The 27,364-nt window shown below is 38.5% G+C and overlaps 1 protein-coding gene across 1 annotated transcript; it reads right to left on the reverse strand.

Moving 5' to 3' along the window:
- Positions 1–1,530: 1,530 nt before the first annotated feature.
- LOC140230059 (kin of IRRE-like protein 3) lies at positions 1,531–27,119 on the reverse strand. The gene is made up of 11 exons (XM_072310266.1): positions 27,006–27,119; positions 17,758–18,081; positions 16,426–16,743; positions 9,996–10,130; positions 8,686–8,805; positions 7,667–7,921; positions 7,057–7,191; positions 6,553–6,720; positions 3,462–3,569; positions 2,909–3,171; positions 1,531–2,158 (listed from the first exon to the last, which is right to left on the reverse strand). Exons 1-11 carry the CDS (start codon positions 27,088–27,090, stop codon positions 1,808–1,810), a joined length of 2,262 nt encoding a protein of 753 aa, XP_072166367.1. The 5' UTR covers positions 27,091–27,119; the 3' UTR covers positions 1,531–1,807.
- Between the last annotated feature and the right edge of the window lie 245 nt (positions 27,120–27,364).

Genomic DNA, 27,364 nt, shown 5'->3' on the forward strand with positions numbered 1-27,364 from the left:
CAGTTCTTGCAAATAGATTACATAACTAGACACTCGAAATCTTCTATTACAATGAATTTCATGACACCAAGTTTGCAAAGAAGGACCTACCTGCGTGAGAACACAGCCTACTCTAATTCTGTCATTTCTTTAATGGATAGATATATGCACTGAATACATTACACACATCACATTTTAAACTGTAAAATATATCCAAAAGAATAGATATGTAATCAGTATGTACAAATGCACTTGGCTAAATCTAATCCTAATATAGTCAAGACTAGACAAAAAGAGTGCTCAAATGTTTCCTATTACAGCCAATCACTGAGAATAGATGCAAAAGTGAATGTACGTACAGACATGAATTGTACAGAAATGGAAAACACAATCTAAGGGATTCTACATAATACATATAAATATCAAAGGCATACTATAATAGGCCAGACGAGTTTATGCAAGTATCTAAACATAAGCATTGGATAGCATTGACGGCTAAACAGACGTCTAATACTGTCTGAATGCAGTTATGCCCTATTTTTTCCGATGACACATCAATCTTCCATTGACTGGCCAAAATAAAACGTCAATGAATAGCAATTATTTAGTTCCACTGATGTGCTACTGTACCACACTGCAAGCCCTCATGTAGGACCAAAGCACTGGCAACATATGGGTGGGATTGTCTGTAATTCTAACTGTACAGAAAAGTGTTTCTCCAGTTACTGCTAGAGTGCGGAGTATGCATACACCCTGTACTATTGTCTTGTCAGTGCACGGGGAGCTCAGTGACTGGAAGATGACGAGGCAGTAGCTAGGCTCACCCCTCAAGTCATGCTAACACGCTAGCAAACGAGCAACTGAGGAGCACCCAAATCTAGTGCGTACTCGAGTAGAAGTTCAAATACGCGCTGTAAAAAAGTTACTTCAGTACGCAAAGTCCGCCATTACTAAGTGGGTACAATGGCAGCCCCCATGAAATCACTGACACCATTGTAGAGTCCGCCCTCTAGTGGTGGAGAGGAGAAAAATCTCTTTGGTGTATTACAACTTTACTGACAGAGATCTCATTCTGACCACGAATTGGCGATCAAAACTGTGTTTTTCCTCAAAAGATGTGCCAGACTACAGCAGAAGCACAAGAAAGACAAAGAACGAGTATTCATGAGGGAATACTCTGTACCAGTAATATCCATGAAATACAGTTTAAGAACAGATTCTACCAATCTATTTTCCTATCTTGAAATACATAATACAGACAAAACAGAACAACAATATAGCATTCACAAGATTAAGATAAGGAATACATTCCTTAAAGATATTAATTCTAACCCTTTTTTTTTTTCTTAAGGTAATTTTCCAGTTGTCTTATTAAAACTGGCATATCATCTCAACTTTGGAAGCAGAGTAAATGAAGCAATGCTATACACACAAAGTAAATGCATTGATGTTCATCACCATAAATAAGAATACCAGCTGGAGAACCTCCCTACACAATGTGACCTAAAACCATGACAATTATCAAGTTATATAAACAGTTTTCTCACCTCATCAAAGTACAAATACAGAGAAATATAAACAGTTGGGACCTGCAACGGGGTTCATTATATCTGATTTAGGCATAACAAGGTTCCGAGCTGTATCAGAATTACACAATATGTCAGGTTCAGAGTGAGGTGGGTAAGCCTCATGTTCTGATATCTACACAACAAAGGTTCTAAAAAGACGCTTTAGCCACATCATCATAAGAGACGAACCATGCGCAAAGATGGTGGAATGGAATTTTACGGCGGAGGATACAAAAGGCTCAATTATCATCAGAGATGTATCATACATTAGTGGCCAGTCTTTCTTTAGAGTCGTAGGAAACCTCAGACAGCTTTTCCGAGTCACGGTCGTAACCATAGCGATCATCGTAGTCGTCGCTGCGCCTGGCTTCATAGCGGTCGTACGGGTCTATGTTGCGGAACTTGCCGGCGTCCACGTAGTCGCCGTGGTCGCTGCGTCGGCTGGCTCGGCTGGCCTGGCTGTGGATGCTGCGACCCCGATAGATGGGTTCAGGGTCGTCCATGTCGTAATTGGAGTAACGCTCCCGCTTCCGGTACGGATCGTTGTCATCCGCATCATGGTACGGCTCCTCGTGATCGCTGTATCCCGCATTCCACGGTGGAGAGGGGCGCTGCTAGATCAAAGAAAGACGGTGAGTACTACAGATTAATGATACTTCCCTACAGTGACCTTGCATAGATTTGATAACTGCAGCAGGCAGTGACTGGTCAATGACCAATCAAAAAGATGAAACTGTCAATTTCCAGTGAAAGAATGTGACAAGAAATACCATAACACTATTAAAATATATATATATCCGCAGCTCCATATACAGTAACACAATATGAGAAAATACTTGGAAGAGATACATGAATCATAAATGCAATAAAAAATAGTGAAGAGATATATTTTCCATTTATGAAAAATTGAAACAGGAAGTGACAATGCTCCTTCATCATTTACTTCCAGGTCTTGACCCATAACATACCAGGGGTTGTTTCATAAAGCTGTTTTTAAAGTTACAAACGACTTAAGAATGACTGGTGATCAGTTCTTGTGCTGAATCATTAAAATTCTGCTAAGTATAGCACATTAGAACGTGTTCCAGTCGTTCTCAAGTCATTTGTAAGCTTTATAAAAAACCGACTAGGATTAAGGACTGGATGTGACCCTGCATCACAAAACCGGCAAAAGGTCGCATGAACTGATTTTCCAGATGGCCTATAATAGCATATCAGGATTTGGTCTTTTCGGACATGGTCATCCTTCTCTATCAATGAATGTTGAAGTTTGGATCGACAAAATCAATAACAAGTAGTGCTTTTTAACTGTTTTTGTGAAATAAATTTTTTGTTCGATGTGAAATTGGTGGCAAACACACCCTATCAAAGTGATGCGGTTCCGAGTACTCATTGGCCTGTCCTCGTCGGTAGTGGGGGTCGTCCCAAGAGTTGCGCCGAACGAACTCGTGGGGCATGGCGTAGCGATGTCGGGAACTCGAGCTATGCGGAGATCCATCTGGATCATCGGCGCCACCACGAGGCGACTTCTTGCCTTTGGCGAGGGCGTCCTTCAGCGACATCACCTGGGGGATGATTTCTACCGGGATTGCCTCCTTGCTGACATTTTCGGTTTGTACTTTTTCTGGAAAGTGAAAAAAAAAGTATTTTATATCAACTTGAAAATCTCGGCAATGAAAGGAAATGCTTGGAGAGCTCACAAGATTACATGCTTCTTAATCTCAGGTCTGAAGGCTTTATATGAGGCTTGTAATAATGACAGCATCATAAACAGGTTATCATGTAAAGCATCAATTTCCTCACTGTGGTTCTATCACGGTAAGAATATAACCACTAGCCAAATTGTCTTACAATCTGCAAAATGTTGTGCGTGCAAAATATATATGAATGGAGCACACAGTATCTCAGACTCACTCTTTCTGCATCGACGCCGGCAGTACGCCAGGGTGATAATGGTCATGACGAAGACGAAGAAGGATGCAGCCACGACACCGATGATGATGTAGATGATGAGGTCAAGTCCTAGAGGTCAGAGAGATATTGATGACAACTTCACCTCTTATAACATTTTGCCTTGATGACATTGTAATCAGCATGGGATTAACATGAGTGTACAACTACAGCAAGACATTTGACTTCAGGAAAGATCGCATATCTATTACTAACAAGGAAAAGTAGAAATTACGCGGTGCGTAATATATGTCCCCGCCGGAAGTAGCATTTTGTAGCAAAATGTGCAATATAGGTAAAAAATCAAGGTCAAAGGTCAAAGAAGTCAAAGGTCAAAATTCTGTGTAAAAGTTTTGAAGCCCTCACCTAGTGCCATCACATAAAGCAAACGGAATCAAAATCGGGTTAGAAATGGCGAAGGAGTAGCATTTTATAGCCAATGTACAATACAGGTCAAAAATCAAGGTCAAAGGTCAAAGAAGGCAAAGGTCAAAATTCTGTGTAAAGTTTTGAAGCCCTCACCTAGTGCCATCACATAAAGCAAACGGAATCAAAATCGGGTTAGAAACGGCGGAGTAGCATTTTGTAGCCAATGTACAATACAGGTCAAAAATCAAGGTCAAAGGTCAAAGAAGGCAAAGGTCAAAATTCTGTGTAGAAGTTTTGAAGCCCTCACCTAGTGCCATCACATAAAGAAACGGAATCGAAATCGGGTTAGAAATGGCGAAGGAGTAGCATTTTGTAGCAAATTGTACAATATAGGTCAAAAATCAAGGTCAAAGGTCATAGAAGGCAAAGGTCAAAATTCTGTGTAGGAGTTTTGAAGCCCTCACCTAGTGCCATCACATAAAGCAAACGGAATCGAAATCGGGTTAGAAATGGCGAAGGAGTAGCATGTTGTAGCAAAATGTACAATATAGGTCAAAAATCAAGGTCAAAGGTCAAAGAAGGCAAAGGTCAAAATTCTGTGTAGAAGTTTTGAAGCCCTCACCTAGTGCCATCACATAAAGCAAACTGAATCGAAATCGGGTTAGAAATGGCGAAGGAGTAGCATTTTGTAGCAAAATGTACAATATAGGTCAAAAATCAAGGTCAAAGGTCAAAGAAGTCAAAGGTCAAAATTCTGTGTAGAAGTTTTGAAGCCCTCACCTAGTGCCATCATATAAAGCAAACGGAATCAAAATCGGGTTAGAAATGGCGAAGGAGTAGCATTTTGTAGCAAAATGTACAATATAGGTCAAAGGTCAAGGTCAAAGGTCACGACTGAAATTCTGTGTAGAAGTTTTAAAGCTCCCATGTAGTGCTATCATATAAAGCAAACAGAATCAAAATTGGCTCATAAATGACAGAGAAGTAGCAAATTGAAGATTTTGATCACACATGGACGCACACACGGACGCACGGACGGACACACGGACGGACGCACGGACGGACGGACACACGGACACACACACGTACGGAGCCCGTTTCATAGTCCCCTGCTCGAACTCGTTCGGCGGGGACAATTATCAATACATTAATTACTCCATTTCTTTCTGTATTTAATGCATCATACGATAATTGGACCTAATGAGTGGAACTGATGGTTAGAAAATTGTATTTAATAGCTGAATTTTGGTGACCTTTGATCTTGACCATTAACCTCTCACCCCTGTCATTTAAAGGTAGGGAATCCCATTTGCATGCCTTAAATGAAGAGTTGTATAAATACAGTGGTATGTTGAAGAGAGTATCATTTTAGAAACTCCCATAAAGTACTGAAAGTGGAACGTAACATTTAGTACATTTTTATTGACCGTTAGATTTTGAATTGAATTTTGGTCGGGCTCACCGTAAATTCCAGTACATTACTAGGCTACCTTTGCAGACCCATGCACTGCATGTGTGTCCATCATGTATATTTTGTGAAGAAAGTTCATCAAAACTTACAAACACTGCTATATATATTCTTGCCACATGCTCTATATGTTATTACATCAGCTCCTATACTTTAAGATTTGTGTTTATAGATGAAAAATAGAGAAGACTGCAACCAAAAGGCTTAAGTGTGCCTGACACACAGAACTACTGAGTAGTTGAGTTTTGTGCATTATTCAAATTGTAGATAACTGTTGACTTCCAAATTTCTCAGCAGTGGCCTAAACAAGTCCCCTGAGGTTCATATTTAATGTTTTGCTGCATTTTGGGAGGTTTGTAAAAGGTATCCCCTACCTTTAATACTTCTATTCCTCTTTCCAGATGAATATTATCAATCAGCATTCCTTGCTGAAGTTATAGCTAGAATATTACCTTTAATCAAATTATAGTAACCTTTGACCACTCACAATCATTATGCTCATGAATGCAAATAATTGTCAATAAATTTCTACCCTGTCTACCAAATTATATTTCTCTGGACATTATTAGCTGCAGAAAAGACAGAGATGGACCTTTTTTCCTGCACAAGTATGGTGACCTTTGAACTTGTATCCGTATTATTTCATGGAATTAATTGTTCATTCATTTTTACCTTTCCCACCAAATCATATTACAATACATAGACATTCCTAGATACAGCAATGGGTGAAATGATTTATGAAGTTGTATTTCAGTGACCATGACCTTTGATCATGAGAAATTTTGCTCAAAATACAAGCAGTATACTACATCTAAATTTCATGTCGAATACATGGCCAAAGTACCATGAAAATCCATCGAGCGGTTTTGCTTGTATCATAACAATAAGATATACCATTAGATTATCATTCATCTCTTTGGAATGGATTCCACATTTGATGAGAGACGACAACGACAACGAAGACAACAACAACAACAACAACACAAACAAAAACAAAACCCTGCTGTGTCAAGATTCTAAAATACATTGTATAATATTGTTTTTCACTTTGTGGCCCAAAATATGCAGACACATTGACATAAATCAATTCAATTCAAATGATTTTTTTTTTCTTCTAATAACACGTTTGTTATCGATACAGCTTCAAAGAAGACACATCTGTGTTTGCAGCCTGTAGTTGAGAGTGATTCTCTGGTGGGATGCCATCCCAAGCTTCACCTTGCTGCTCCAGGACGATGACCACAGACTGGCTGCCCATGCTGTTGGACATGGTGCAGTTGTACTCCCCAAAGTCCTCCTTCCGCACCTTCTCAATCCTCAGGTAGCTGGTGACGCCCCCCAGGTCGGTATCACTGAGCTCCGCCCGGTATCGCCCCTCTGAGCTCCCTGGAGCGTCACGTGCAAACAGTTGTTTCAGAAAATGCAGTTCTGAGACTATGGGAAACAGTCTGTTTGCTTTTATTTGATTATTAAGGAACTCTGTGTCATGCATTAAGAATTTTTAATTTTGAAGTTGCATACAAGCACTCTAAAAAGGTATAAGAAAAGAAAAGAAATTAACCTGCTATGGATGAGTGAATGAATTGTGAATTTCCATGACTTTTTATTTAACATGATACAATTATAATTTCTCATCTTCCATGACTTTTCCAGGCCTGGAAAAAACATTTAAAAATTCCATGACTTTTCCAGGTTTTCCATGACTGTGGGAACCCTACTAACCTGTCTCAAGTTCCATGTCCTGCCAGCTCCACACGACAGAGTCCGGGTCAGGTTTGCTGTCCGTCTGACACTCCAGTACCCCTGTGCCTCCCTTCTTGGCCAGCTGCATTGGGGCACTAGTGATCACTGGAATGGCTACAGGGGGGAACGGAGAGAATAGGAACTACAATAAAACACTTATATCTGGATAGTTCTAATGACATAAAAAGACATACACTGTATTTTCTTATGCTTTTACTCCTACATGTATATGAAGAGTTGCAATGCAAAAAAAAATGATACAATGTAAATGTCAACTGCATACAAATCAAAAGCAAGGTTATCATCAAATAGAGATAGAGAGAAAAAAAATATTTTCATTCATACCCCACTTGTTACACATAGGAAGAGATATATGAAGATATCATTAAGATTATCATATAGATTTGAATCATTTTCTTTGTCTTTAAGCAGATTTAAAGTCTCCAATATCTCAAATTGATCATAATAGATGTATCTATTATTGCATTTAAAATCTCTCCCCATGATATCGGTACAAAATGCTGCACAAATATGCTTCAGGTATGAAACTGCTGCCCTCACAGTTCAGACATGACAATGCCATACTCACAATTAAGGTCAAGTCTCCCGATCGTGGTGATAGATTCAAAGCCAGGGACGGTGATCGTGCAGATGTAGACACCTGTGTCCGACTCGCGCACGCTGTCGAACTGCAGCCGCTGCATGGTGCTGAGGGTGGCCCGCGAGCCAAATCGGGTCCACTTGGTGGTAGGAGTGGGGTTGCCGTCGCCGATGCACTGCATCTGGGCGGGCTCTCCCTCATCGACGGAGACACTAACTGGTGGTTCCACCAGCCTAGGACCATCTGTGGAACAGTTGGATTGGTTCAAGGTTTCTGTATTTGCAACCCCTTTTCAAAGTGATTCAACTATGAACAAAGTTGGCAATCCCTAGGCCCTATACGGTTAAATGGAGTCACATTGCAAAGTTTGTTACAGAATTCAAGTTTGAGTTTCGTCACTTATATTGAGAGCTTTTGATCTGCTCACAGATCTTTCTAAGTATCAAATTGCATTTGGATGATTTTAAAGGCTTTGCTTACCATCTGCAGTGAAACAAAAACCACCCTTTAGTGCTTTAAAATAGTTCTGAAGTGTGATTTAGTGATAGAAACAACCACTGTAAAAATTCAGTATAATCAATGTCAGGTATTGTTAAATACACACAACATGAACAACAGTTATAATAAAATTGTTCCTAGACTAAACCGTCTACAGTTATGGCTTCGTGAGAAAAATAGTAATATCTTCTTATATTTCAGGCTTTACTGCAAAATTTTCATTTGGTAGAATGTTTTGTAATAAAACTGACCTACACATAAGCATCAAATAAGATATCTTGGAACATTTTTAAAATCACTGACTACCCCCATTGGTAAACAGTACCTTTAACATTTGTTTGTTGTGTCCTGTGATATATTTATGGCATTTCATTGTTATGAAATAAAAGAAATAAATCAAATTCAACTCAACTAAAAGACTGCATGGTAGAATTTTTGATATATAATTTGTTCTGCTTTGTGTAATGCCTTTTTTAATAGGGGAGGGGGGAATGGAGAGAAGAACTTACAGAGGACATTGAGCTCCAAACTTCCTTCGCCAGTCCCGATGGTATTGGTGACTGAACAGGAGATAGTGGCCCCGTGGTCTTCTTTGGTAACCAGCAATTCCATATCGTTGTTAACCTCACCTGGAAAAAAAAAAAAAAGAATTTCATGTGGTACAAAATGAAGACAGAAATCCATCCAAGAGACAGTGTTAGTTTAAATGAGCTCAGCAAAAGTATAAGATACATGTCAGAGGAAATTTGAATAGAGTCAGACTTGAAGTAACTGGCCATTTTGAATATCATCATGTCATCTATTAAAGGACAAGTTCACCTTCATAAACATAAGGATTGAGAGAATGCAGCAATATGTCACAGTAGAACACATCATTGAAAGTTTGAGGAAAATTGGACAATCGATGCAAAAGTTATGAATTTTTAAAATTGTGTTGGAACCGCTAGATGAGGAGACTACTAAGGCTTGTGATGTCATATGAGTACAACAGTGTAAAGAAAATGTAAAGAAAATTCAACATATTTTCACTTTTTTCGCATAATAAAAGAGCACTTGACTTGCCTCTTTCTAAAGACAATGGGAATAATATTACCCATAACATATGTCAGTAACGAGTCAAGGGAATGTGTACTTTTTTCAAAAGATGAAATTTTGTGAAATTCTCTTTATATTTTCCTTATAATGTTGTACGCATGTGACATCATACACTGCAGTAGTCTTCTCATTCAGCAGTAACTGCACAAAAACTTCAAAAATTCATAACTTTTGAACGGATTGTCCGATTTTCCTCAAACTTTCAATGATGTGCTCTACTAATATTGCTACATTCTCTCAATCCTTATGTTAATGAAGGTGAACTTGTCCTTTAAAACACAGCATCCTCGTGGAAAATTACAGAGAAAAGAAAGAAGAATATGAATCTGTGATGGTCAATACCACCACAGCAACTCTGGCATTCAAACTGTATCTGTTCTTAAGCCAGAAGCTATCTAGCCTTTTGTCAAGACCCTGTCGCTGTATGGTGAAGAGAGCCCATGGGGGTAGCGCGAGGGCCTTTTGAGATCTGCTGTCGCATCGGCTGGGCTCGCTTCCCTCACCCATCACAGCGAGAGGGCCTTGACAAAAGGCTAGAGGATATCTGATAGTTAGGAAACATCTCGGGAGCATTTCAAAGTTCGAGAAAAAGCAAGAGGTCTGTCTATACCTGATCACTTCCAATCCTTGCCATCATATAACAAGATCCAACGAATGAAGTCTGTCTGGAATTTTTTCACTGTATGGAACTGAAAGCAAAGGCAGGAGATTCTATTTTTTATACCTGTAAGTGTTTCCCCGTTTTTGCTCCAGACATAGCTCACGCTCCTCGGGTTGGCATCCACCACGCACCGACACAGTGCCGTCGTTTCCTCCCGAATCTCTGCCGGTATGGTCTCCATGGCAACGACCGGCGCATCTGCAGGGCAAATCACATTTCTCCTGTAGTGACTACCACGTAACTCATTTAAAATCATAAACAGCCTCATTAAAGTATTGGGAATACCTCCTGACATGTCCAGTCCCTTCCAGTCATGCACTGTATATGCTGAATATTTCGCGAGATTTTTATTTTCGCGAATTTTGTGAGTCAGGTGCTATTCGCGAAATTAAAGACACGCAAAAATATTGACTCTGATCCCGATGTGAATGTGACGGATGTGTGTACACTTCTCCATTCAGTGCAGGACTCCACGACCGCGAATTCCACCACTCGCGAAATCATCGGAAATTCTGGATTCGTGAAAATTTAGACTCGCGAAATATATGGTGTATACAGTAGTTTTTTCCCTGAACTGCAAGTGACCAACCTGTCAATGACATCAGTGAACTGATTGTAAAATAGTACATACATGGGAGACTGCGCCCCCATGGGTTGCCATGCATGATAATGTGTGTATTTCATCCCCTGGTTTACATCCTCCTTGCTCTTCTCTACTCTGTACTTTAATCTCTTGAGCCAGTGTTTCCAAGGGAAGTTGAAGCCCTCTGGCTTTGCTGTCGGGTCAGGTATGGTGTTGCAGGTAACTTGAGTGGATATTACAAATGCACGCTAACCTACAGTACTAGGTTTATAGCATATGTATATATACTGCTGTGATACAGGTCTACCTGTACAGAATAATACCATGCCTTGCACAGAAAAGTGGGAACCCCGCAAAGAGTGTCTTTAACTTGTTGCTTTTCGTACAATGCAAATTCCTGTAGACCCTGTAGCTTCCTTGTCATACTTATAGGGTTATTAAACTACTGATATGTTCACATCTACTTCAGATTATATCCCCACCCGAAGAAAGAGCAGATTAAAAGAGAACAATGCACACTGGGTAGCAATGGTCCATGGTAAAACATACAGTACTGTACAATCTACTGTAAAATGAGGAATGTTCGCATGCATTTTACTTTCCCCAATTTTGCGAGAGCAAAGATTCGTGAAATTATGCATGCGAAGGCTCTTGTCTACACTATCTAACATTGCAATGAATGCCAGAGGCACTTTGCAAACATTCATGCTGTGAAAAAGGCCATCGGCTCCAATTGATGAAAATTTCATACCGCTAAAATATCATGTTTCACAGTACAATTTATCTGCCAACTTTGCATCGTTTACTCTACAAGCATCACCTTGGCACACTTTAAAATGACCAGTAAATAAACAACAAAGAGCTGAACAATGCATGATACCATAGCTACTTAGAAGTGCAATGAACTACAAATGTAGCTGTATATTAAAGCCATATTACAGTCATGTGATCACATTGTATCTTGTTGACATCCTATTGGTCAAAGTTCCTGCAATAGGATGGGGGAGCTCCTAAACTGAAGACTTGCCTTCAGAAAAAAAAAAAAATAAAAAAAATCAGCTTCAATCAAAGTACAGTGACCTTTGAGGCTTTCATCGCAACCTTCCACTGGTCACTAAGATTGTCAGCAAGTATATGTATAGGACCTACCTTTACTTCGGTTCTCCCATATACCAAATGATCTACTAGTGTACAATATATTACATTTGCATGGACTTTACAGTCATAGCTGCAAATTGACACATAAATGTAGGCATAAATTTGAAGTTTATCTACAATATATTACATACTGCATGGACTTTACAGTCATAGCTGGAAATTGACACATAAATGTCTAGCCATTTTAAGTTTAGTGACCTTTGACCTTGAGGAATTCTGTCCATAATTCATTTGAGAAATCTACATGAACATTTATGTGATGGTGTGAGATCCTCCGTGAGGAAGTGAAGCGACCCGAGACGGGGAGGGTGGGGGAGGATACGCCCCCCCCCCCCCAGGGTAGGGACTTTTTGTAAAAACAGAGTATAAAAGTTGCATTCACAGAACATTTAAAAACAATTTTCCAGGTAATTACACATACATGTAGTGAAACTATAAATGTCACTATGGTAAATGGTACAAATTGTACATTGTATGCCTCTGCCCCCTTGCCCCCTCTCCCCCCCCCCCCCCCTTGGAGTGTATCACTACCTATAAAAGCCAAGCTAATGAACAGGTTTGAAAGGGCTACTCTGCGATGTGTTGGACAAACCAAGTGCAAGTGCAACATTTTCCCAATAAACTACTATTATTCAATAAATCTGCATTGGTATTCAAAGCTCATTCTTGTTTGCACTCACATAATAATTCACTTTAATATTCCCCCCCCCCAAAAAAAAACAAAAACAAAACAAACAAACAAACAAACAAACACAAACTGTATATTAAATTATGTTTACAATCATATTTACATAGTCAAGGGCTTAACATTTTTTGGTCTAAAGAATCGCTCCACCTTTTAAATCTGGGAGACATTTTGCTGCAGAAATTGTGATTTTGTCCTATTGACACTTCTGAATATTCTCTTCATCTATGTATTCCAACTTGCATCCAAAACAGAATCTGATACATGCAAGTTGGTAAAAGTAATATAATCCGCACAACGTCTGATCTTCGAAAGTTACTGCTTGTCAAGCTACATACAATGTGTTAAATTCAGCTATAAATTCCGATAGCAATTATAGAAATGTTTGACAATTCTGCACCCAAAACATGCAAACAAACAAACAAACAAACAAAAACAAAATCACATGGATTGAGGGAATGAAGCAATCTGCTTATAAGCAGAACACATCATTGAAATTTTGGGAACATCTGACAATCCATTCAAAGTTATGACTTTTTGAAGTTTCAGTGCTGCAATCACTTTTATCACTATATGAGAAGACTACTAGTTTTTTTTTTTTTTAATGCCACATGCACAGTATGATATCAACAAAATATTTATAAAGAAAAACAATAAAAAGAAAATATCAAGAGAATTCCATGAAATTTCTTCTTCTTTTTCTATTGTACATACTATTTCATCGACTAGGTAATATCATTTCCCCACCTTCTGAAAAAGGCAAGTGCTCTTTCATTATGCGAAAAAAGTAAAAACATGTTTAATTTTCTTTGTTATATTTTCCATGCATGTGACAAAGTGTAGTAGTCTTCTCATTCAGCTATGGCAGCAGTAAAACTTTCTATTTAAACTTCATAAAATCTGAAGACTTTTTGAAGGGATTGTCTGATTTTCCTGAAATTTTCAGTGAAATGTGTAGGACTGCTATATTGTTACATTCACTGAATCCACACATACAATGTAAAACGTACATGTATACTACAAGGTGAAATTTCCCTTTTAATTAATCCCCTCTACTTCTTTGATGAAGTACATTGTAGGCCTACCAGTCCTTGTCAGTGATTTGTAATCAAGATCACATTTTTCTTTTTTTCAATTTGTCTTTGATAACTAGTGCAATTCATAATCGATATCGATATCACAATCTTTATTTGTAGTTCTCATGCTTCCGTACATTGAAATTTTTCACCCACCTTAACATTTTACCTCCTTGCCCGCTCGTCTCCATCTTGCCATATTTGTTATTCTCTATACAAGTACATATTGTACAGTGGACTCCCGTTATAACGAAGTCCTCGGGACCGGCAGTTTTCTTTCGTTATAACGAAATTTCGTTATAACCGAATGAATAAACAATAAAAATACATAGAGTTGATAATGTTGCGGCCCTAAATTTTATTTCGTTGTAACCGGAATTTCGTTATAACCGTGTTCGTTATAACGGGAGTGCACTGTATCTCCTTACCTGTTGTGCAATACTCTCACCTATCCCATTTTCTGATGCCCCGGTCTGATGTGTATTATGTCTTTTTCTTTTTCTTTTTTTTTTTACATATTTCACGCATGCTTATCCTATCACTGTCATTTTATTTCTTTTTAATGATTTTAATGTAACGCAACCGTATCAGCCTTCGAGCTGCTGGATTGTTATCTTATTCTTTTTATACTTGCACAATAAACCATATTGAATTGAATTGAATTGAATAATAAGTTGAGATAAAGTTTCGCTTTAAATGTACTTCTCATGGGGATGCACAATAAGTCCCACTGCTTTATTCCCACAGTACGTACTTTTGTTTGAACTTTTCTGAGAAGTTTCACAAGCCCTTTAACCACACCTCAACAACATCTGCCAGATGAATCAGCTAACAATCAATGGGTGACCTCAGTCAGGTGACCTTTGACCTCTCGACCTTCTTTTCCACTGACTGGCTCCCTCTAGAGTGATAAACAAGCTGCAGTCTGCCTGAGAAACACATGCCCACAGCTTTTCCATTCTCTCTCATGCACTACAATGAATCAATGCATTCAAGAGCAATTACATAGTGTATGCCACACTCGTCCAGCTTTGTCTAGGCCATGTTTGTATTACGATGGCCTTACTTAGCACAGCTGGGCATTTGTATTTTGTTTTTATTTGTTTGCTCTATTTGCGATTTACTTCCTAGCATCATGAACCAGGTGTTTCATTGGTCCTACAAGGAAAAGATTTACCCTCTTTGATGAAGAAGCAGTAGAAAAACTTGACAAGCACTCAGAGAGCACAGACCTCTGCCATGCGGTTAATTTCCACTGAAACATGCATTGCTGAAAATCGCCCAATTTCCCAATGTACAGATCATCGGCTCCCTGCTGCACAGCACCTAGCCTGAGCTGTATGCAGAGGCAGCAGAGCACGCACTTTAGAGCGCATATCATGCAAACCTTAAATACGCGTGGCTTGAAGTCCCATGTTTATTGACCTTATCTACAAAAAGATAAAAAATCTTTCCAAAAAAAAAAAATCATAACAATACCTAGAACATTACCAAAATTTAATCATCTGTTCCTTGTGTCATTATCAACTTCTCTTGTAAGTTTCATCTTGATCTGTTCACAACTCTTTGAATATATTTTGCACACAGACAAACAAACAAACAAACAAAAGCTGGCAAAAACATATGCCTAGTGAACCTTCTTGGCGGAGGTACATTTTAATAACATCAGCTCCATTTTGGTATCTCATATGAAGACATCATATGCTTCCTAAGCATTGCTGTCCGCTCAAGATTTGCTTGCAAAAAGTCACATAAAGATACTTCTAAAGAGACTTGGAGTGTTGCCATTTTTCTTTGTGCATATTTAACATACAGTATTTGTGTGTGTGTGTGGTGTGTGTGTGTGTGTGTCAGTCTGTTTGCATATCTGTCTGCTGGTCAATACCTGACTGCCTGCCTACCTGCCTCCACTGAATGAATCATCAAGGATTTATGCCAGGTAATTTACTGAAACTTTGCTCACAGAAACTGGTAGTTTTCACAGGGCTACAGCTAGACTTGTCTCAGCATTTCATGCGACAAAGTAATATTTGCAGTTTACCCTGTATGGACATTCTGATTAGAATGTATCAATGCAACTCAGAGAAATTAAACATTTTACCATCTAACATTTATTGTAACACAAAATTCTCGTATTCAAATGACCTTCAACTTTTTGCCATTTCAAGTTGATCTCTGCTGATCCCCTTGCATTCAATTTAGTCACCATTCATTTCCCACATAGGCCTATTGCAATCTTTTTCTCCCATCTGCTATCAGCCCAGATAAAGTATTGCACCTGCTGATCCACTGAGGCAGAGTTGCAAAACGAACTCTGCCTAATGGTAACATCGGCCAGCAAAATGGTCCCCGCCCAGTGACTCATTAGTGAATGACTTTTACAGGCTGGGTATGGGGAAAACAGAATTAAGGAGGGCACGAACGGAGGAATCGCTTCTCAAACTTTCACCTTGGAAGGACTGCAATAGAATAACAACTGATACCAATATGACTCATGACCCTGCACCATACCATGGACCTATAAAGCTGCTTATCTTGGTGTTTGAAGACAACTTTTCAGACACTGAAAAATATACTTTCCTAAACTGAATTCCTTTTGGTATCGCCTCAAGGAGACAAAAATCATTATGCTATGAAAGTCGTTCTCACCATTCAAAAACATCACATCTTGCAAAGGAAATAACAATGAAGAAAGCTGTCATTAATAAATCCCTGATCATTCCTCTACTCGACTAGATGAATGGATGATGTTATGGTAATAGCTACACATCCCTCAACTGCTATCGAATAGTCAAACTCTGAAAAACTATCCAAAGGTAGGATAAGATTTCAAATAAATCGTCTTTGTTATTTTGTTAATAGGTATTACGTCATGTCTAATTCAGACTAAAAAAAAAAAAAAAAAAAAAAAAAAAAAAAAAAAAAAAAAAAAAAAAATCCAAGGGGGGGGGGGGGGCATTCAGCTTTGATAGAGAAATTAAATGATCTTACGCTGGACATCAAGAGTTAGGCCAGCTGTAACAGGTTCACTGATAGCTGCATTGGAGGCTCGACATTCATACAAGATGCCGTGGTCGAGTAGAGCTGGCGTGACAGTCAAGACACTGACTGCGTCCCACAGCCGTCCTGATGGGTCGTTGATGGCGGGCTTTGACTTGTAGAGTGCACCGTCCAGGGCGACGTTGTCTCGAAACCATGTGATGCTCGCCGCCGGATTGGCACCTTTGGCGGTGCACGTCAGGTTGGCTGGAACCGATACTACAACAGAGAGTGTGGTGCCTTGTACGAGGGCAACTGAGCTTGGCGCTCCTAGAAGAAAGAGAATTCAACCAAAACTGTGACTACAGAGGAAATTAATTACATTGTTTGTCTTGACAGTGGAAGACATGACCAAACAAAAGGAGGTATTGTGTAGGTACCTACACCTGTAGAGACAAATGTCACGAGCTACATTGTACATGTAAGGCCTATGTTGTCAAGACGCGTGATAAAAAGAAAAGCAGTCACGGCAGTAGGCCTATAGATGCATTGAGGCAGTGCTCCTTTAAAATGAATGGTACCAAAATTCAGTAAAAGATACAGACAGATAACCAAGAATTTCACAGTATTCAACGAGGTGCAGTCATTTTCATGTCAACATATCTGCGCAAATGCTAAACTGCACATTTGACTGACAGGATGTGGAGTTTGCGACAGAGCTGTTGTACGGATTGCCATTTGGAGATGATGGTCCGCAAAGGAGACTCACTGCAATAGGTGCATTCATATTTACGGTGAAATATCAGGGGCTACTGAATGTTTTTCAGTGGGGGGGGGGGGGGGAGGGGCTGTGGTACTGGGGGGTGTAATGGTGGAATCTTTGGAAATTCACATTCATGGGTGTTGTGATTTTTTTTTTCGAGCTGTTTTTTTTTTTTTTTCATTTTTAAACAAACAAAAAGTGTGGGGGGATGCAGCCCCCCCCCCAGATTCTACAGCCACTGAATGCCCTAGTACAACTGCATATCACATGGTAATCCACAATGGTAATTACCGTAGAATTCCTAACATGTTTACTGTAGGGATGGTACATGTATATTGCACAAGTTTTGTGAGAGTTTTGTTTGTGTTTGAAATCACTTTTTCTTTTCAGTCCTCACTGATTGTAGGCATCTGACTGTCATGATCAGAGAAGTCTGGCTATGAGATGGCTGGACAATCATATTAGACTGTAGGCTCTATCTTAAGTGAAATGAAAATGTTTCAAAACACACATGTGGAGGCAAACAAGTCATTTTGTATTGAATCATAGCCCCTTTGGGTCTCCACATGCAAAACACTCACTTTGAACGGTAAGTCGAGCAGGGGTGGATATAAGTTGTGGCTCGTTGTTTGCGAGTGTCACCTGACACTTATATTCCCCATCGTCGTCGAGGGCAACGTTTGTGATACGCAAGTTGTATTCTCCCCGTGATGTATCGCCCACGATGGAAAAACGAGGCCGGCCCGGGATGGACGCCTGATAGTCCCAACCCAGAACGTGGTTGTTGACCGTCCAGAACAGCTCCCCAGCCTTGTCGGCCACCAGACAGTGGAGAATGACCGAGTCTGTGCCCATGTTGACCGCCGTGTCGGCTGGCTGCTGGATGAAACTCTGGGTGCCATGAACTGCAGAGGTATCAGGATTGAAGAGAGAAAATGTATGAAAGACATTATCAGCTTATTAGGACATGCTAGCTATGAAATTAACACATAAAAATGGCAACTCACTATTACATTAACGATCCTACACAAATTATGATTTACTTTGAAAATTAGTCTATTATATGCATACAGTCTACCCATACCTTTAATACAAAAAATATGTTTTGGTGAAGAAAATACAATTCCATTGGAATCATTTTGGTCAAACATACACAGATGTAATGGTATTTTTTTCCTGTTTTCCATTACTGCATGTGAATAAATGTCTTGAGCACTTGGCATGAATTAGGAGAAACAGTGACCATTCCTCAACATAAATTATTTTCTCCGATGGTGCAATGGTGGCCCTCAACAAGAATGATGCTTTTATTTATCTATTTTTAAAAATATTGATCCTAATATGAGGCTTAATATACTCAATGACTTGGTGCACTATGGGAACTTGGCACAGTGCAGTTTGTATGCATTACAGAAAAGATGCTACATGGGATGTACATCTTTTTTTAATTTTAATTTTTTTTTTTTGAATTCTGCTATTTCTTTGTCATAATGATTGACAAGTACTCAACAGATTTGTTGGAAATAAGGGGTCTGAGAATGATCATAGTCACTAGTTTTAACAAATACTGGTAGGTACTTTGTAGTTGTACATCACAACAACATGTTTATTGAAAATTACCAACACACCATGGTACTGGGCCTTCTGTATATAAATGCCATGGTTTATGAAACCTCCTAGATATTTGGAGTGTTTTGGGTGTGTTAGGAACCATTTAAATTGCTTTTGATGAATTGTTTACAGCTGAAAGTTGGCATTCCTTCCACAACCTGTGCCCATTCATACATTATCTCCACATCCATCATTTCTGGGTCATCTCCTTCTTGACTCTCTTCTTTGTTACCATGGCAACACTGATAGCTATGGGGTACTAGTCGGTGACCTTGTTGTGACCCCAAGTCTGACAAGACAAGTCACCTGGTTACACTTTTAGGGTGGGAGAGAACTGAAATGTGTGTGTACAGGGTCATAGATGCTCTCACACACAAGAGCATGTAGGCTATAGCTGAATAGATTCATATTGGTTTTTGAATTGCATAGTAAAATCTGTTATGTTTGCCACCATACATATGTGGCCCCAAAATACAATTGAGCCACAAGCGAATGTGCTTTAAATCTTTATGCCCAAATAATTACTACTGGAGCATTGTGACTTTTTATGGCTCATGATGGCAGTCTCCTGCATTCAGGAAAATACTTAATTGTATAAACTATATCATTTGCATGTTTAGTATTGGAATATGATGTTTAGGCCTAATACACAATACTATTCCAAAAAATATGCTTAAATCTATTTGTGTAGGCCTAATGTTATCATTTTAAATCACTGCAAATGTAATTCACTGTCTTTGTGCTTTTGAAATTGGTATTCAGTTTGTATTTGATTGAATGCACAAATAAATCAAATCAAATCAAATTAGTTTTGTATTGTGACAAATGCATGATGGGAAATATAAAAAATGTAATTTTGCATGCCATTCAATAGGCCCTACACTGCCCATGGCATGCTATTATGAGGGTTACCAAACAAATCGGCATGGACCAATTTTCACTTCTATAGGGATGCAGTTCACAATCTTGAGTTGAAAGCTTTTTATGTGTCGACACATAATAGAATTAACAGTTTTTACATTGCATTGCAAAAGTCAATTTCAAACATTTGTCAAATATTTGGGTATATGAATGGGATCGATGTACAGAATAGTGAATATAACGAGCAGACATGTCTGATCAAAATGCTTTCATATCAACTTCACTCATATCATGAATTGGACCGATACGGACACTCATGATTGCGCGAGCTATTATTAATTCAAACACACTTTTTTTTTTTTGGGGGGGGGGGGGGTGATCTCAGAAAAATCCCTTCATTTCCCACTTTGTTTTGTACTTTTTGTGGATTCTTCCAAGCTTTATTTCTTATCAGGTACTTCAAGGGCGAGTATGATCAAGCTTTATGGATGCTGAGGAAAATCTTTAGCTAGGCTTATTCAGTTGTGTAAAGTATATGTAGGCCTATATAAAGGTTTTGTATGCCACTCCCATTTTTAAACAGTTCTATGCAAAGAAACAAAAACAATGTGTATGGTGTACAAACAAGTTACATCACAAAACAAAAACATATAAAGCTAAAAAACAGTCACAGTATGAAACACAAACTCTCAAGAAATTTGATCATGTTCAAATCACACTGAAATGGAATGATCCATCTGTGCTTTCAAACTTCCACAAAGCATCATCATCTACTGTAAATGTGAAAATTTTCATGCATTTCGCGTAACCAGAGACTAGCGGGAAAATAAAAGCACGCAAATATTTTTGCTTGCAATATGTTCCCGTACTTACTGTCTTGATTCCGCGGAATTAAAAACACGCAAAACTCTTTTTACCGGGCCGAGCGCGAAAAATTAGTGGCATGAAAATATCCACTTTTACAGTAGATCTTTGTTGCATCTTTTTTTTTGGGGGGGGGGGGTGGGAGGGGATTCATAGGGGTGGTTCCAAGTTCATGTACATTGACAGGGCAACATGCGTAGCTAATCCAGATCACACTGTTAACTACCTGGCCCACATATTTAAAACAAAATACATGTATTATAAATCTCAATGCTCCCCCTTCTCCTCAATCGAAACCTGCTCCCATGTAGAGGCTGTCACTTTGAGTGCTGCTTACAGTCCATGTCAATTATTTCTCGTCATGAATCAAACTCAGCAGGTTTACAAATAGGCACTTGTGCTCTCAGCAGGACTGGGAAGCAACAGACTGGAAAGGAAAGGGGGGGGGGGAAGCGAGAGAAAGGGGGGATGACAGACACACACACCATTCACAAAAGGGCAGCAGAGATAAAACAGAGAATGGAGCGGAGGAAGGAGGGGAAGTATTCATCCATAAGGATGGACAGAAGGGCCGAAAAATGAACAGGAAACTGAGATGCAGAAGAGACAGAAACATAATATTTAGGCCCTATGTTCTAATTTCCATGCTTTTCCATCCAATTGATCAGGAGTAGTGAGTAATGACTGTGGCAAGGCAAAAAAACAAAAACAAAACACAAATATATAATGCCACAAGCACAGCAATATTCAAGAACCTGGTAGGCCTATACAACTGTACAAGTATCACATTGCCACTGAATGTAAATCCAATGAATGCAGAATAACTAGTGAGGCTCTCACTGAAAACTTGAGGCATAAACATGACAGTCATTCAAAAAGGTTTTGTTTTTGTTTTTATACTTAGCTCAACTTTACACATCACCTATTCCCATATACAAAAAGACAAACAATAAACAAAAGAAAACCAAAAAAACAGAAGCAGGTATAAAATAGTAAACAAAACTGAAAAGCCTTCACGAAAGAGTATTAATTACTTTTCAGGAAATGATGCATTCATTGTCTTAAAAATTCCTTTCCTGTGACACAAGTGCCTTCACACGCCTCTATCTGGATAAAAAGACAACAACCTCATAAACGAGGAATAGAAGGGGAGAATGGGGTGAGCTGTCTCTCACCAAAACATTCAGGTCTTATCAGCACCAGGAGTGGAATGTTGGCACCTGACTCCTCCTTTGCCCCGTGTCCATGGCAACGAGGGGGCTCATGGGGGAGGGGAAAGCAGGGGTGGGGGAGACATCTGATTAGGAGCAGGTTGGGCAGGTCAAGGGGGTCAAATGTAGGGAGAGGTTGAGAAACGTGTCAACATGGCCCACCCTGTGTATTTTCCTTTCTGCTTGGCTGCATCAAGGAGCTTCAAACACAAGCTCCTGGGCTGCATCATATCAGATTCATAGGCTAGGACAAGCATCAACACATGTACTTGTGCTTGGGTGTCTATACACCAGGCTTGATAAGTTTACCTGGCGACACAATGGTTGTGTGTAAACACAGGAGAAAGTTAAACATGTGTAAAGGATACTGCAACATGGGAAATAATACCAACTTGTACCAAAGTGCAAAGATTTTCTACACAGCTCGTGCATGATACCATTTGAATCTGATGAAGATACATGTAATATGCTGAAATTTCCCATCAAAATATTTAGGCCAACTGTTTGCAGCTCCATCTGAAACCCCACTTTTTACGCATTTTATTTATGGCATTCAGTATGAAGAGATGGTCTTGACATTCAGTATCTATAAAAGAGATGTTTCTTGGCAATGGATGACAAAGAGAGAGAGAGAGAGAGAGAGAGAGAGAGAGAGAGAGGGAGAGAGAGAGAAATACATCCTTACATTTTCAGTTTTGATTTTCAGTAGTATGAAGATATTTTGCCTTCTTATCTACATGTAATCATGCTATTCAAATGTTTTGTAAATGTCTCATCCTCTGAAAGGGGTCCATAAAACAGAATTCAAATTTCAAGTTTTAAATTTCTTTTCTTTCCTTCATTGTACAGCTGCAGTTTCTCTCCTGAATATAATAGCATTTCTTCCTTTCCTTCTCTCCTTGTATACTCTCTCTTGCTCCTCTTCCAATTCCTTCTTTTTCCTCCATCAAAGTGAAATCCACCACAAAGTGATGATCCTACAGCAAAATGACATCTTTTCATCTTTCACAGTAAACTGACCACACAGGCCCTATGCTGTTATTTTATACTACACTTTTAATACACAGTGTAGGCCCACAGCAATAGTATGGAACGTAGAACGTATATTTTTATGACCAACTGGCCATGGAATGATGATGTACAAGTAGATTTGAAATACTGTACGAGCTGAAATTTTCGCGTACAGATATTTTCGCGAATTGCTACTTGGAGGACATCTTCGCGTGTAGTTAATTTCGCGGTTGCGAGGGTCTAACTGAACTTAGTTATTTGTGCGTTGTTATTTTCGCGGTTCAAAGGCGATTCGCCAAAATAAAACCACCGTAAAAATTTCAGCTCGTACAGTAGAATCACTAATTCCATTTGTCACAGCTTCATTGTACATGATTTTTTTTTTTACAGCAAGAAAACACTGCTGAAGGTAACATGACAAAAAGTGTCACTTTTGTGTTTAAAAATATAAGCAAGGCTTGCGAGCTGTCAGTTCCATCAGGGGGCTTGTTCTTTGATTAGAGATGAAGCAGATTTGTTTTTTTTTTTATTTAATGCTACACGTGTACAGGCCTTCAGTCAGTGAAAAAGACTTTAGAAAGTGAGTGGTATCGAAACTTCACCGGCAAATTGGCAGCAGCGTGGGGCTAACCACCAAAGTAAACCCAGATCAGCGGGGTGTCAAACGTGATCCCTGAGGCAGAAGTGCACAGCACTCACTATGCACAGCAGCCAATGGCAATATGGGATCATCTCAGAAGTTGAAAATACGAGACTTCTCTCGATTCCAATATATTCATCTCATCATACCCACTCCACATTCATTTATGAGTAGACATATTGATTTTCTCACTGCCTAAAAATTCTACATTTTACTTTGATACACACAAAATCCTGACTAAAAAGCAATAAACAGCATCCTTTTGGCCAATTCCATAAGTTAGCATTACAGGAGTATCTCTTTTCTCTTAGAAGTTACATACGTACCATTGATGAGTTCTGACATTTCATCTGTCAGCCATTTCCTTATTTAATGAATACTATATTACTATGCGAACTTGTAATTCCTGTTTTACTTCATTGTCAAATGAAAGCATAGGTATAAAGGTAGTTCAGTCACCTAGAACACAGAATGGATTTCCTTGCTACGAATGCATTGCCTGAAAGAAAAATAAAATGCTTTTAAAAGATACAAAATATGTTAACCCACAAAGTGTATAATACTGTATTATTGCCATTATTGGTTAAGCTGAAATTTTATACAATCTATTACCACATTCTATTCATATTTAACCAATGTTAACTTTCAAAGCAATATATCTACTATTAGGTTAGCATCCATTATTCATCCTTTCAAAAGTTATCCAAGTTGAATAGAGTAAGGAGTGTGCATACCCGGTATTGTAAAGTGTTTTAGGAAATGAAATGGGGGGTGGGGGTCCAAGACATACAAACACTGCATACACTAACAATAAAAATTGTTCTAGAAAAACTGCCAAAAAACTAATTTCCCTTTTTTTTTTGTGACACCAAATTTCAGAATCATAATTGCTCTTTGAGAAAATATAAAAGAAAAGGAAATAAAGATTGACTAGGTTGACCAGTTTTACCTATTTTGAGTCCTCAAGTAAAATCAGCATGTGCGACTTTTTGTTGGTTTTGGGATGCACAATCACATTTCTAATTCTATGTTGTATCAACTGTCAATCTTCAGTAGTACTGCAGCTGTTATCAATATCTGTACTGTACACTGCACTTGTGACTAATCAACAACATTCATTTCATCAAACTTGAGTGTAGTAACATGTTAAGACTATCAAAGCACACCTGCCAACCCTGAGACTTAATAAATCTGAACAAACAACAAAAAATTATTTAAAAATCTGAACTTACATCAATAAAATCAGAAAACTCTGAAATTAATGCTTTTTCTTTCAGTGAAAAATCTGAAAATTCATACTATAACTAAACAGTTGGCAGGTATATTAGAGTAATTCTCACATCCAATTACTGAAAAACTATCAAAACAAAAATAATTTAAACTTCATGATAGTGAGGATTATAATCATGCTGATGATGACAATGATGATGATGATAATGATGCTGATGATGACAATGATGCTGATGACAACTTTTGATGCTGATGATGACAATGATGCTGATGATGACAATGATGATGCTGATGATGATGATGATGATAATGATGATGCTGATGACAATGATGCTGATGATGACAATGATGCTGATGACAATGATGATGCTGATGATGACAATGATGTTGATGATAATGATGCTGATGACAATGATGATGACAATGATGATGATGACAATGATGCTGATGATGACAATGATGCTGATGGCAATGATGATGACAATGATGATGATGACAATGATGCTGATGATGACAATGATGCTGATGACAATGATGCTGATAATGACAATGATGCTGATGACAATGATGATGACAATGATGATGATAATGATGATGATGATGACAATGATGCTGATGATAATGATGCTGATGACAATGATGATGATGGCAATGATGATGATGACAATGATGCTGATGATGACAATGATGCTGATGACAATGATGCTGATGACAATGATGCTGATGATGACAATGATGATGATAATGATGCTGATGATGACAATGATGCTGATGATGACAATGATGCTGATGACAATGATGCTGATGATGACAATGATGCTGATGACAATGATGCTGATGATGACAATGATGCTGATGACAATGATGCTGATGATGACAATGATGCTGATGACAATGATGCTGATGATGACAATGATGCTGATGACAATGATGATGATGACAATGATGATGATGATAATGATGCTGATGATGACAATGATGCTGATGACAATGATGCTGATGACAATGATGACAATGATGCTGATGATGACAATGATGCTGATGAAAATGATGATGATGATAATGCTCAATGCTGATGATGACGATGATGATGATGATGATGATGATAATAATGATAATGAAAATAGCATCTTAGATGTTATCATCATCACCATGACAAGAGTCACACCTTGCAGAGAACAGTATCCAAAAACATAAATTGGCAGGGTCTGAATTGGTCTGATTCCTGGAAAACATTCTTCATAATACCAAGTTTGCAAGGGTAAATTTACTAGAGATTACATGTTATTAGAATATTTGGGCGCGCCTGTTCCTTGAATTAATGGATCATTTTATTCTTTAGAAGCAAAAAACAAAACAAAAACAAAAACACACACACACACAAACAAAACAAGCAAAGCAAAACAACACACAACAAAATAAAGTTCACATGAGGGCCTACCTACAGCACATTGATTAACAAGATTTACATACAAAATATACAATGCATTTGTAAATCCTTTTTAACATTACAGCTACTGACACATGAAAAAAAGAATGTAACAGTTAGATTCTAACACTTCTCATTTAATGATTTAAACAAACTCAACAATTCACACTTGCTCTTCATTTGTTTGGAGCACATTTTGTTAAATTCCAACAAAGCATCGATGAGGCTTTGCACGACCACTAGAATCTAACACTAACAGACATTTTTTACTTAAAGGGAAGATAAACCCCAAGAACAATGTGGATTGAGTGAAAGCAGTAACATTAGTAGAACACATCAGTGAAAGTTTGAAGAAAATCGGACAATCGATGCAAAAGTTATGAATTTTTAAAGTTTTGGTGTTGGAACCGCTGGATGAGGAGACTACTAGAGGTTATGACGTATGAGTGGACTACAATATCAAGAAAATATAAAGAAAATACTACAAAAATTCATTTTTCATGAAAATTACAAATTCCATCAACTTGATATTGACATATGTTAAGGGTAGCAATTATTACCCCTGTTTTCTGAAAGCGGTTGGTCCACTGCTCTTTCATAATTCTAGAAAAGTGAATTTTTGTTGAATATCCTTTATATTTTCTTTGTATTGTTGTCCACTCATACGTCATATCCTCTAGTAGTCTCCTCATCCAGCGGTTCCAACACCAAAACTTTAAAAATTCATAACTTTTGCATCGATTGTCCGATTTTTCTCAAACTTTCACTGATGTGTTCTACTAATGTTGCTGCTTTCACTCAATCCACATTGCTCTTTGGGTTTACCTTCCCTTTAAAAATCTAGCTCGCTAGCTCCACCTTTAAAAACAGGTGACTTCATAAACACACACGCAAAATAATGAGGAAAAACAATAACAAAGAGTGAAAGAAACAATCAATTTAGCAATCCCTCCATTGTGTTTGAAAATTTACCAAACATCGGCTGCGTTGAGTGTGGAGACAGCAAAGTGACAATGAACAGGAAAAACTTCACACACATCCGTAAGAAAGACATCATGCTGTTGTTGTCCGTTTTGATGGTGATGCGTGGTTACTTCTTTCAATCGGAGATCGCTTCACGAATGTCTATGAATAATGTTGAAATTTGGAGCACGACTCTGTGCCCGAAAAACTGCACATCAAGCTCTGTATCAACGTGAAATTATTGTTACATTCACAAATATGAAAGTTTTAAATTTAGCCTTTCTTTGCACTTCAGTTGATGAGGCAAGCAGTACGAGTGGTATTCCAGTATGGACTGGCTGAGTGTCGCATGGCAAACAAGAAAATTC

The sequence above is a fragment of the Diadema setosum genome, chromosome 6 (assembly GCF_964275005.1).
Source record: "Diadema setosum chromosome 6, eeDiaSeto1, whole genome shotgun sequence".
Classification (NCBI taxonomy): Eukaryota; Metazoa; Echinodermata; class Echinoidea; order Diadematoida; family Diadematidae; genus Diadema; species Diadema setosum.

Coding starts and splice junctions, on each gene's coding strand:
- LOC140230059 (XM_072310266.1), bottom strand. CDS start 27,090: ATGATGTCTTTCTTACGGATGTGTGTGAAGTTTTTCCTGTTCATTGTC. Junction 18,082..27,005: donor CTCAACGCAGCCGATGTTTG/GTAAATTTTCAA, acceptor ATACCTCTGCAG/TTCATGGCACCCAGAGTTTC. Junction 6,721..7,056: donor GGACATGGAACTTGAGACAG/GTTAGTAGGGTT, acceptor GTGACGCTCCAG/GGAGCTCAGAGGGGCGATAC.